Here is a 13,784-nt window from a genome sequence, read left to right on the forward strand (position 1 = left end):
ACCACCAGCAGCAAAACAGGGAATGTGTGGCTTTATTGTGTCATAATTCTGACCAAGAGTGAGGGAACCAACACAAACTTCCTCCTCTCACGCTGATCATTTTGCCTGTTTTACTTCTTATCCCTACCCTGTGTCCTGCCTTGTCCCCCAGTGCATGGTGTCCCCTGCAAGGTGCATCCCTCTGCTGACAGGATTGCCCAGTGCTGTGACTGCTTGGGCCTTCTGCAACTCTGGGAGAAACAAATCCAGGCTCTAGCGTTACCCCAGTCCCAAGTTATTGTACTGATATTTTAGCAGGAATGGCTGGAACTTCATGAGAACAGCATGAACATCTGATGCCTCTCAACGCTTCAGTGCCACACAAATCATCACCTTCTGCAGGAAAAAAGACTCTTCTGATGTTTCCCTGTCACTGCCTCGGTCTAAAACTGTAAACTGTGCAGAGAGCAAATTGAGTTTTACCCCAATTGCTTTGTCTGCTACAATTAAGTGCCAAGCATTGTCCTCAGTGGTATTTGTTGCCCCATGTTTTCATAATGGATATCCATCTTCCCCTCGGACAGCAAACTTTTAACTGTGCCTGGTGGATTTCCTTTGGCAGGAAAGATGGAACAGTTCATTGACAATAACATTTGCTCTTCTTTGGCAATGATGGTGTCTTTAGCAACAATTTTAAAAAATCATTTCTGTCATTCAAACAAGCCCGGTGAGGTTCAGTTTAAATTCATTTAAAAAAAAAAAACAAAAAAAACCACACAATCTTTCCATTAAACTCTTGGGACTATTCTTTCTGGGATTTGAATTTTTTTTTCCTTTAAATGCAAAGGAAGATATTATAGCTGAAGAACTTCAGAGTAAGCAAAAGACAGAAAATGAAGGGGAGGAAGACTTAGGAAAGCTCTTTTGGAGAACCTGCTGTTTAAAGAGAATTCCAGCACCAGCTTAAAATACAAAAATTAAAATAAAATTTTTAAAAAGTAACTAAATAAAGCAAGGAAACTGTTAACAGCAATGGGTCACCACCAGCTTCAGCTTCCAGGGATCCAGCAGGTACTGGGAAGAGCACTCCAGAGCAAGTAGCAAAGGTAAAGATTTATCCTGGGTCATTACCTGCTTTTCCTGAACACAACAAAAAAATCCAAAGACATTAACTTGTTACCTTTATGACATATGTTAATATGCAAAATAACCCTGTAAGGAAAGGTAGCAGAGGGCAAAGAGAGGAGGACAGTGCTGTTTGTGTGTGCCCCACGCCCACCAAGACCAGCTCCTCATCCCCAGGAAGGGTAAATCCCAGCACCAGTCACCCTGGCCAACTGCTCAGGGACCTTGATGTGCATCACAAGGGACACACATGCAATGGCACCACCACAGGGAAACTCTGGGGCTCGGGCCCCAAGCAGGGTAACACCACAGCATCCACCACAAGAGGAAGGGGCAAAACCAGCGGGAGGTCACTACTAGGTCTCTGTACCCAGGAAATCTTTATAAAAGGAAGAGATGAAACAAGGAGACTTATAAAGAACTACATTTATTTTTGTTTACAGCAGATATCATAAATAAAGCTAAAACAATTTTCACCATGTGCAAAATACAGAATTTCCATGTGAAAATTTAAATACAGAGTTAAAAACTATTTAATAAAAATATTCAGTTAAGATTATAAAGTAAAATGAAGACAGAAGATTTAGGAGGAGAAGGACAGAATCCTCACTGGGCAGGAAGAGCAAGGAAGACTCTGCAACAGAGAGTAAAAAACACAGCAATAGGAAGTGGTTTGAAATGGCAGACCTTTATGTCATGACCTTCATATTAAAGCATGCTGAGCTTTGTAACAACACACTGCAGCCCTGAAATACACTGGGAGTCACATCCCAGCCATTTGTGCAGGAAATGACGTTTGAAACACTGAGAGATTCTGTGTGGGCACGGCTTGGGGACTTTCAGAGCCATCAAGTCATTTTAGGATACCCACACAAATAAATACAAGTGGCTGAGTCGTGCAAATGTACAGACCAGCAAGATCAGGGCTCTGGCCCTGCTGCCCACCACATTCCTGGCTGAGGTGTGTGAAATGGAACAGGTGGCAGAGGATGTTTGGCCCCTCCTAAAACTGCTCCTAAGACCAATTCCCAAAGGCCCTTCCCTTGGAGAGGGGTCCTCAGCAGGGACAGCTGGGTTATCAGCCAGACCCTCAGTGTACCTGCTGGCCAGCCTGAGCCCTTGGTTCTTGCTGGGGTTCATTTCTCCTTCTAGACTGTCACCTAGTGATTATACAAACTGGACCTTATGTAAAAAATACATACAAAATAATGGTGGGAGTTGGTCATGGAGAGGGGTGCCAATGTCTCATCAGAGTGCCAAGCAAGGCCAGGCAACAAAGCCACCCAAACCAAAGCACTCTGGCACATTGATAGTTCAGCCTGAGAGCCACATGCACTTTTAGGCCCAGAACTTGCAGAGCTTAGGCTGCTTTGCCTACAGAACCTTTTAGACCACACTTTCCCATAGGAAAGCAGGGAAGTGCTCAGACACTGCTGGCTCATTGGGTGTGTGAGCTCGATGAAAAGAGGTGCTCACGCTAACCTGGAGAATCAACTGGGCACTCACACCCTGACCTAATTTTAGATCTTTCCTTCAGTTCTTTGAAAGAAATAAGGCTTTAACAAGCTCTTTCAAGAAACCCTTTACCTGCCTAACTTACCTTAAAGGCACAGGGAAGCGCACATGCACAGACACAGAGAGAAAAACATTACTTTTTCTAGAACTGTGAACTCAGCAACAGGTTAAATAATCATGCCAAAGCTCCATTAATATACCAGACACACAGATTGCTCCAACAGTTAAAAAAAAAAAAAAAAAACAAAACAGAACACACAATGAAATGCTTTCAAACAACAGGGTTAGTCATGTAATTTTGGAACTGGAAAAAAAATCACCTGAGAGCAGAAAGGCTTCAGCCAGTGAGCGGGTGCAGCACCGGAATGTTGAATTGGACTAAAAGCAATGAGGGAGATTGGCAGAGAAGACAGCAGGGAAGAAAACACAGAACTTCACTTGGTTATGCAGGAAAGCATCAGAAGATTACATCGGTACAAAGAATAACTGGCCAAAATGGAACTGCCTTTTTTCATTCAATTATCAATGAGGACAAGCAGGTATGAGTATTACTAGCAGAACAGTAAGATGAAGAAGTCAAAAAATCAACCAATTGGAGTGATACCAATAAAATAACCCTCCCAACAGAATCACCTGCAAAATCCCAGTGGAATATGCATGGTAATTAAGATTCCTCAAGAAAAAATTTTCATTACACAAGTTCCTGAATTCTGTCGTGGAAATGTAGGCATTTATGCCCCATTATATAAATCTATATAAAATCAATACCATATTTAATTTTTTTTAATGTTGTTCTTCCACTTTCTACTAGTAAGATTCATTTGGTTTAAGTTCATTGGCCAGAGATTTCCAAGCTTCTAACTACATCACCATTTTCTCTACGTTTACCATTATGCTCTCTCTGCTGTAGTAAACAGCAGGAGAAAACTTTAGGAAGAAGTGTTCCTAAAGACTCTTCTAATGACAAACTGAAACCAAAATTGATGGCAGCCCAAATTTGGAAACTCGACCACCCAGCAGTTTGCTGTGTCACAGGAATAACCACACTGCAGACTGCCTCCTTTTTAGGGTGAAACAGTAACTATCATTAGAAAATAATTAAAAATAGTGCAGTGTTTCCAAGTCGGGTTTTTTAAATGCTGTAAGAAAGGTACAGACACATTACATATATACAGATGGCCACCATGTAACTGTAATTATTGCTGTGTCCACTCAATGTTGTAGCAAAGTTTGGCTGAATACATGTTTGAGCATTAAAGGCAATTTTTGTCAAAGGAATGCTACCTTATATCTAACAATTTTCTTCAAGCACTTTTTCAAGTTCTGTGCAAAAAAATAACAATTTTTTCCTCAAAATACATAACCACTCTGAAATGTGAAAAGCTCATTCTCATAGTTCAAAGAAAGTCAAACTATCTAGAAGAAAGATCCAGTTTGTCATTTATTTTAAACAGCAGACACATTTCCTTTTCATACCTAAGAGGCAAAACAATTCAAATCATCTTTTCCCACATGATAGTAAATCAAATCAAACCAAAACAAAACAACAAACCCCAAGACCTGCCAGCCCACAGGCAGCACTGTCATTTGAGACCACTGGCAGGTGATCCTCAATTTTGGTACTAACTGAGTGCAACAGTATTTCCTATTGTTTATGCCACATTCTTCTGGCTACAAATAAATGCTACAGATGCTTTTCATTTTAGGCTACACATACTGGATTTACCTATTTCCTGGTAAACCTCTGAATGTAAATAAGTACTTGAAAGGCAGGGAGCATGCTTACCTCTCTGGCTAACTAGGCTGAAAGCAATGAGCATTGGGATGTCACTGTGTCCTTGCTGTTTAACAGATTAAGGTAGACCTTCTGATTAAGGTTGAGGGACATCTGAAAGAAATTTACTCATCTGCTGCTCCAGATAATAGAATTTCACCTTTCTGCACACGTTGAAATGAATTACCCAAGTAAGAAGTTATCACCTAAGAACACATTTTTAGGCTTTTGACGTTTGTTCTCAACCTGCATTTTTAAAAAATTCCAAAAGAGACTGGGAGCAGTGCCTGCCCACAGGCACAACAGGAGTGACTTCAGTTACAGAGGAGTGCTCCATAAATTGATATGCCTCATATCAGCCACCAAATGAGGAAGCCTTGACTTGAGGAATGTTCGGTCTACTTCTTTCTACCAGTTTCTTTGACTTAAAATTTCAATCAAGCCTTCACTCAACTATCATTTGCTCTTCAAATTTATTGAAAAACTTCAAATAAATTAGTAGAACAGATAATACTCACTATCAACAAAAGGTATCCATCATAGGTAAAGCAATGTAAAAGGCATGACTAGGAGCAATGTGAATTATGTACACAATTTTTTTGAAACATATTCATGCAAGTAAAAATCTCATAACCTAGAGCAAAGAATGAAAGCAAGAAAAAAAAAAGCCATGTGCCATACTCAGGTTTTAAATCCCTGTCATTTGTCAGACATATTCCTGAAAGAACACACATTCTTTCATGGTCTAACTTAAAAAATAAGCTGGGGAGAATAGGAAGAAAAATGGTTTCAAAATGTACCATCTTCTCCAATCGTCTGATCACAGAATAAAACAGGGGGGGTAATAATCTAGAAAATATCCTTCATCTGACTCCATGTTCTGGAAATGTGTTTGGACACTGTCCTTCATGCTCTGACATACAGTACATTTTGTGTTGAAAATGTCAATTGTACCTCGCTTCTATCAGAAGGAATCCACCATTCAACGAAATCATGCGTCCCATTGCACGAAGAGCAAAAACAAAGCCCTCCAAACCAAAAACTCCCCTCGAGAAAATAGCCAGGCTGTTAATTTTGAAAATCTGAAAGGCACAACTGAGCAAGACACACCGAAGGCTTCAAACCCTACAGAATCTTTTCACCCATTCAAGCACGTTTTCAAGTGATAGCTCTGCTTCCCGGTACATGTGAGTGAGTACCTCTAGGAGAGCACAGAGGAGTGGCACCCCAAGGCTCAGCAGTTCGTACAGGTAGGTATAGTTATATGCATTGTCCCTGAAATGGAGGTGGGTAGCGTGCAGGAAACCATGCATCCAGTTAGACAGGCGGCTGGGAATGTCAAGCAGATCCCTGGTCACCCGCAGGGGCCAGCTTAGCGTGCCCCCTAAGAAGGAAGTCAGGATACCTGGGGACCTGTCCTCTGGACTGCTAGCAGTGGACAAACTGCTTTCTGTGGTGATCTCTGTGGCTTTGGCTTCCACTTTCTTCCATGCGTCTATCGCCTCCTTAGAAAAAGCATCGAAAAATAAAAAGCGTTAAGTATGATTCCCAAGCATGTTAAGTGTCCTCCTAAAGTATGTGAGTCCAGTTTCTGCTACTGTCTTCAAGCCTCTATAGACATTTTCATTTCCAGTCGCTTCTAAGTTCAACCTCACTTTGCACAGATAAGCTAAATTCCTTCGAGAACCAGATTATTCTGAGATCTGCCAAACTCACAGAAGGAGGAGGTTTGTATTTTAGCACTGATTTTACTGCACATGAGGTAGAAAACATCCACACACACACACACACAGGTAAAGGTGCCTCAACACTGCATTGGCAATAAAATCACTCCATACCTTTCCATGGATCTGTATTGTTGCCCTTCTCTTTCTGTGTTTCGTGCTCATTTTGCAGTGCGTAAAATGAGGTTTGCAGTAAAATTTACCTGCAAGAGGGAAAAATCAGTTACAGGATATGTTATCTATACATATATGGAGTGAAAAATCACTGTTGCATCTATTAAAAAATGAAACCAGGACAATGAACAGTTAGGCAGCAAAAGGAATGGGAAACAATGACTAACAGCTCTGAATAGGTTTCTTTTACAGATTTGCACATTAGTTCAGTGACACAAGGTCATTTATCTACCTCTCAGGTATGAGATTAATAAACGGCAAAAAACAACATCGCATAAATACAAAGTTACAAACCAACACAAGACATCAAGCAGGAAAAAAAAGGTCAAGAATCTGCTCAAAAGACATCTTTGCAGATTCTCCACACTGAAAAAGAACCACTTTGAATACTTGAATCTTTAGTATTTTTTTAGTCTTTTTGCAGAGGGAGATCAGGCTAATACTCTGATCTACGCAAATACTTTGGAAGGGACAAGGGAATTTCAACTCAGTTTGATAATTCCATTCCAAAATGAAAAAAAAAGAAGGAAACCCCCAAGATTTAGGTGGAATGAAGCACTCAAGATCTGAACCTCTTGTTCTACGGCAGCCTGGAGCCTGGAATAAATCACACTGTGCTTGGTCAGTCCTACTGCTTTCAACTCCTGACCACAACATGGTAACAGAAATAACCTACATTCCCTGCATCCATGTAAATCTGCCACTGTTATGGCTTGTCCTTATAGATCATGTTATTTAATGGTCAGTTTTAAATGGAGATAAGAATAACTCTATATTATTGGAGAAACCTCACCCCTTTTTCCTCCCCCCAACTTTGACCTGTGATTCGACAAAGTGCATTTTGGTCACTCAACTTATTTTCCACTGAGGATGTCTTCATTTACAGCTCAGGTCTGTCATAGCTCTTCTGAAAAACTAGGGCTGCAAGTATACAAGGACTCAAAGATCAGCAGGGACACAAACAGCACACTTGGCAGACCTCCTCCTGACCGTGCTACCGGGACAGAACTTTCCCCTTAGCTCCAATAAGAGCACCAATACTCAGACATTTCAAAATACTCCTATATAGCTCCTCCATTACCTTCTTCAACATCAAAGGCATAAATTCCTAAGCGGAGTGTTGTAGAACATATGTCACACTTGAAGCACTCCCTGTGAAAGAAGTGGCCCTCTGCACTCAGCCGCTCCATGACATAGACCCGTTTCTTGCAGAAATAACAGATGTCACTCCCCCCGATGGACTTGGGGAATTCTTTTCGCAGAGAACCCTGTTCAAAGATAAAAGCAGAACGTAAAGCCGTGGCCCCACACCCAGATATAAATCCTTATGAAGGGGGCAGCTGCTTTAGCTTCTTGAAGGGTTGCACAGCACCCTCAAAGCAAAATTACAGCAGGCATCAGTCAGCTTTTTAATTACTCATTATTGCAATTCTGCAGGTTTATGCAGAAATTAATAAATCTGACATCATCACAAGGACTTTAAAGGGGTGGCTTTGATGCTGGACTTGCATCCAGTTTCCCTCTGGGAGTTCACCAGCATTTTGATTACTCAGGTCCAAGAGCAGCATCATCCCTGAATGCTCCCTCACCACCCTGCACCGTCCTGGCTCCAGGACTCGTGTCTCTCTCAGCAGGTGAAGACACACCTCACCAGCCTCACACAGCAGACTTGCATCTGCAGCCAAGTAAAAAAACACCCTGAACTCTCAGTTCAGACACAATCTGGAGGAAAATGCAGGCTTGTGCTTTAAGTTCCAGGAGGAAAAGCAGTCTTCAGACGCTCCACCCTTCCCATTGCCACAGCAGTGCCTCCCCTCTCAGCCGTGCTCCTCCTGAGACTACAGCCCAGCCTGGGGCTTGGTGAGCTTTACAAATCACTTTGTTTCCTACCACACGCATTCAGAATATTTTTAACACATTCAAAATACAATCCATATTAACCACACGAAATTATTTTGGAAGTTTGTTGAAATTAGGCTGGTAATTAACATTCTTTAATTGCCACGAATCTCATCCCCTCTTATGTACACATGCAAAAGGTACAGAAAAGTGAACTAGAAATTGATCAGATGCCACTGGACATCCTTTTCTTATTAGAGGCAGGTCTGAGGACGTTACTTTGCATTACTCTACTCTGGTTGGTTACAGGTCAGTACAGGTGAGCGTGCTGTGCCTGCCACATCCATCACCACCTCCCTCCCCTTCCACTATCCCTGCTGCCACACGACAGGTACCACACATGGCATGGAGGAGAAAAAGTCCAAGGCACATTCAGACAGTAGCACACAGTCCACACAACTCATCCTTCATTTCTGAGCAAAAGGCAGCCTTGGAATCATTTTTTAATGTTAAGTAGAACTCACAATTGTCATTGCCATGTAGTCTTGTGGTGAAAAGTTGAGAATTCTATTCCAGATCTGTCATTAGTAATCCATTTTGCTCTGATGGATCATTTTAGGGCATGAATCTTTCCAAACAAACAACCATGCAAATGGAAAACCACACAGATGTGCTTTTAAAACCATGGTGTTAATAGATCAGATAGTTACAATGAAGCTGAAACAACTGAGTTTAGTGCTGGCTGGTAAGTAATGTGTCATCACCACAACACAACACCTTACTTGGCTTCCCAGTACCTGACAGCCCTGAGTGGTGGAGGCAGCAGATGGAAAGTGAGGAATGGGGCAAGAACCTGCAGCTTTGTCCAGAGACCGCTTCTGAATTCAACACAGAACAGTGTCAGAGTTGAGAAACAGCCCTCTTCAAAAGAAGGCACGGTGATTCAGCACTCGAGTGTTAAAAATAACTGCACAAGCATGTACTGCACAAAACTTTCTTTAGAAGCCACCCTGAGTAATAATTGACTTTTGTTACCAATTCTACAGTAATTACATTTAATAAAAGCCTCCTGAAGTTCTAATTCACACAGTCAGGTAACAGAAATAAAAATAGAAGACGCGGAGAGCAACATTTCCATCAGTATATTGTACCGATGTGCACTTGATCCTTTCACAAAGTGTTAGACCCTTCATAAGGCTTCAAGTGCTGCACATCTGGGGTCTTAAGTCAGGATGGCATTCTGGCAACGTTACTCTTAAGTCAAGTTACTGTTTCTTTGTGGGTTTAGTCTTACCAGCTCAAGCTGTGGCTTGGGTCTGTGATCATTCACATACAGATTTACAAGAACTTCAGCCACAGCTCCAATTGCACGGGAGACCTTTCCTACGGTCATCTAACCAGGAAAGGGAGGAAGATGGAGAATAGAAGGAAGAGCTTTAGTTACCCTTGAAAGAGAATTTAAAGACAAAAAAGGACAAGAATGATTTGGGCACATGCAAACAGGGAGGCAGAGAAAGAGCAGAGGGGAAGCCCAGCAGAGCACAAGCACGTTCATGCGTGACCAGCGTGGTCCTGCCGGGGCCACAGAAGGCTCTTGTGCAGCCCACAGACTTTTCCCTGAGGGTGACTGAGAAGTTCCTGATGGGAGCAAATGCTCCTCAAGGCTTCTGGCTATCCTAGCTGGACATTCTGACATTAAAAAAAACCCTATTGTTCACTTCAACTTCTCTGGGACTTGGTTGTTACATTTCAGAACAGGGGTGGGATTGAACTCCATATGAACACTCCCCAAACTGTGACATTTCAGGGAACATTCTATGAAAATGTATGAGCCAAGTCCCACACAGAAATGTTTTGCTGGTGCTCACAGGGCAACCATTTGCCCTCTCCCCAGTGACTCACGGCAATGCCAGAGAGAGCTGGAGAAACCACGCTCGTGAGAGGGAAACTTCTCCTTTAATCTGCTTCATCACACTGCTGCAGCCGAGAAAGTTGGGCTGTTTTTAACCAAAGGTATCAATCAGGCCTGCAAGGAGGCAGCAGTGGCTTAGGCTGTGGCTCCAAATGCCCAGTAGACAGGCCAGTGGCTGCATGGTCTGTGCTTCCCTGCCCAAAGCCCTGCCTGGGGACTGGAGCAGGGGAGAAGTGTGTGTGCCTGAGTGTGTGAGGGGCAGCAATAGGCAGGTACTCTGCTCCTGGAAAACAGACAGCAAAGGCTTCACAGACTCACAGAAATATCTTCTACTCTAAATCAAATTTCCTGTATTGACTGGGATTTCAGCTCTCTGGTCAATGTAAGATCCCACAGCCTCTCTGCTCTGTTAGCAAATGCAGCAAGGGCCATCCTGGTCTGGCCAGGGGTACACTGCTTTTTTTCCACAAGGACAGATACAGGATATCATATCTAACACTCCATCTGCCTCTCACAGAGCCCAAATCTCAAGGAAGTCGCCCTCTTCTCAGTGAAATAATTTGTCTACTGCCACCACACCAAGTCCTGTTAATTGAAGGTTTTAAGATACCAGAAAGTTACCATGAAGAAAGGAGAAAAATATAAATGCAGCAGTATTCAGAATACTTTAAAACAATTCTAAAGCATTTTCTATCAAGTTTAAAAGCACTTATAATGCACTATGGGTGTGTTTTCAGAAATTATTATAGATTAAAAAATTCAAGGGAGTATGTCCAACCCTTTACAGTTCCCCTTATCTTTTGAGAGTTATCTCATAATTAACTTGATATCCAGGCAGGTACAAAATAAACACGTTAAGACTACAAAGGCCATTTAAGGGACAAATTTCTGTCCTGTTTGGTTTTATTTAGTATAAAAAGACTTTAAAATATTATTCAATATCAGGACAACTTGTGGGTAACAACTGCAAAGTGAACTGCTAATTACATACCACAACACTGTCCCAAGTGGCACACCAATTTATAAACCACTACAAGAAGTGCTACTTGCTACTACAGGAAAACTATGTTCCTTTGATTTGTTTAAGAACACGGGACAAAACAAAATGCCCTCCCCAAATTCTGCACCTCTGAATATGCTGAGCAATTTCCAGGCCATGTTGTACGTGTACAAGTAATGTACATGTAAATGTACAAGTTCTTGTCCACGAGATGCAAGGTAAAAGAAAGTGTTCAAAGTCAGTTGAAGCAGAAAATTCTCCTTGAACTAGATAAATACTGGAGCAATCAGTTAAATAACAAGGCTGTGCTTAAAGTGCAAGTAGTTGAATTTCAGGAAAAGTATCCTTGAGCCTGAACTTGAAATTCATCAGGTTGGCTGATTTCTGTTCTCCATCCATTGGAACAATCTATGTCAACATTAAAGCAGTCAAAACAAAAAACCTGCAAGTTTATACACACTTTAAAAATGCTATTAAAAGGAAATGTTCCTATAACAAATGTAAATTCACATTCCAAGTAAAAGGAAGTGAGATTTCAATTAAATTTAACAACAATGCCCTTAAAACCATGCTTTAACTTTTGGTCAGCCCTGACTTGGCCAGGCTAGAGATGTTTGTTGTACATGCCTTCCAAGAGAACTCCTCTGTTCTGTCAAGTGCCACTCAGTCACCAACCAGAGGCATCAGGGCAGGATGAGGATCCACCAGGGCAGCCCCAAGAGCATCTGCCACCCTCAGAGACACGCTGACAATGCCCTTAGTGCATCTACTGAAGTCACACACAGCTTTGTAATGCCACTGTCTGCATGGAACAGGCTCCTGTCACAGCTCAGGCAGCTTTATGCCAGCAGCTTTACAGCCTTTGCTGAACAGGAATCCTAAAGAGTTGCCTGACACTGTGAATTTCAGGGAACAACCAGAAAACACTTAAAAATCCCAAGAGTTTGTGATTTCCTCAGACTGTTGAGCTGCCAGTGGCACGCTGCTTTTCAGCAGGTTGACCAGGGTGGTTACTACCATGGGAAGAGGAAGCTGCCTTCTGTATCTCCCTGTGTTATTATTCAGAACTGCACAGCTAGCCAAGTAAGCCTCAGTAGCATTCTCATAAAACAAAGGAAATATGCTCTCTGCCTCCAAAAGCACACAATGCTTTCCCTTTGTTCTTTCATAGCCTTAATGATTTTCCTGCTCTTATTTTGCTTTGAGGGCGATTTATTTACTTTGCGTACAAGCTGCCACGTATATTTTCCCTCTGAGATAAACAGCATTTGAGTAATAAGTCACTGTGTGTAGGAAACACCCCAGCCCTGCTTAGTGCTGGCAATTAGAGTCACGTCACTGAAGGGAAGTTGTTGGTCCAAGCTCTGCAGGGAGTAAATTGATTGCAAAAACTTCCCAGTTCTTACGACACAGTGTGGACTCACTCATGCAAAGCTCAGATGAACAGAGTTTTCTGAAGGTCAATCCAACCTTGAGCAGAAAACAGGAATAACCAAAGCCCAGCCTGTAATATAATACATGCTAACTCATTATTCTAGCTCTGTGAATTTTGACAGCTGATTGAAGCTAGAAGGTACTTTTGATTATTATTGACATATTGCACACAGAAGGTAATTCTTACTAAGTTGCAATGACTGCATGTCTTGAAAGAAACAATACGGCCTCACAGCCTTCTTTTCAAGGGCTCCTTGCAGGACTTAGACTTAATAACAAGTTTCTGTAATTAGACAGTATGATTTCACAGCCACCCTTTTCAATAACTGTGTCCCTGTAACTTTGCTTGTTCCATGCAAAACTCAACAGGTGCAATGGTTTCTCATGTCTGGTAACAACCTCAGGACTCACCTGAAATTAAAATGACAGCACTAGCTATTTAAAGCCATGGGAGGGTGCTGATATTTATAGGTCATGTATCATGAAGCCTTACAGAACTCAAAACACTTCTATTACCTTCTGTTTGTCTGCTGGGGAAAAAGCAGAAACACTGACAGCAACACACAGCAGCTCTTCCTGTTGGTTGATCAATCCCAAAACACTTTCTGATACTGAGGTCTGCACTCAGCTAATGATAATTCTCAGAACAGAGAGCAGAAATTCAAATTTTGAGATCCATTATCCCCCTCAAGATGACGGAGACATAGGCAGTTCCTGGCATATTCACAGCAGAGAGGTCCAAACATATTGTTGAACAGCACTTGAAAATGCACACTGTGCATCTGAAATACTGCTGAATTTTTATTTATATAGCACTGCACATTTAGTCAGTGCTTTATAGAGTAGGATAAAATCTTCACATTCTGAAAAGTGTGCAATCTGTGAGGATAAAACACAGGGGCAGCAATTTGACCATGAAAGGACAGGGACAGATTCTATTACCACCTGTGCCCCTGACAGGAGGGGCAAAGATCACCTGGTCATTACTAGACTTGCTGTTTAAAAATTCTCCAAAATGCCACATTTACACCTATGAAATGCACAGTGTACAAGAGGCTGGCAGCCTGTACAACACGTGGAGCTGGGTATGCAGGCATCAAAATGCTCATGCATGTAGATCTGCCAAAGTGTAAATGTAGTCCTACTTAACCAGCCAAATATTTACCCAGTGAGATGAACATATATTTACTGTGCTGCTGACAGAACTCGATTTTCTTGCTTCAGCTGAGCTGCATTCTGCCAGTATCTCTAGAGAGAGCACTTTTCAGCTGAAGTAAACCCACCCTGAGTGAAACCAAGTAACAAAAA

At 42.0% G+C, this 13,784-nt stretch overlaps 1 protein-coding gene across 12 annotated transcripts in view; it reads right to left on the reverse strand.

Annotated features, from left to right (window-relative positions):
• The window catches only part of MICAL2 (microtubule associated monooxygenase, calponin and LIM domain containing 2), a gene marked incomplete at its 3' end in the record, with an annotated part of 112,475 nt that overhangs the window by 36,141 nt on the left and 62,550 nt on the right, over window positions 1-13,784 (reverse strand). For 2 of the 12 annotated variants that reach the window (XM_084208467.1, XM_084208465.1), the window contains 5 exons: window positions 9,425-9,523; window positions 8,928-9,008; window positions 7,373-7,559; window positions 6,232-6,320; window positions 1,553-5,898 (listed from right to left, as the gene is read on the reverse strand). In XM_084208467.1, coding sequence (XP_084064593.1) covers window positions 5,512-5,898; window positions 6,232-6,320; window positions 7,373-7,559; window positions 8,928-9,008; window positions 9,425-9,523 — 843 coding nt within the window. Of the gene's footprint in view, window positions 1-1,552; window positions 5,899-6,231; window positions 6,321-7,372; window positions 7,560-8,927; window positions 9,009-9,424; window positions 9,524-13,784 lie in introns of those variants that run through there. The other 10 variants (XR_014616273.1, XR_014616274.1, XR_014616275.1 and 7 more) reach the window with 10 other exon arrangements.

Source organism: Fringilla coelebs (genome assembly GCF_963513975.1).
Source record: "Fringilla coelebs genome assembly, chromosome: 6".
NCBI lineage: Eukaryota > Metazoa > Chordata > Aves > Passeriformes > Fringillidae > Fringilla > Fringilla coelebs.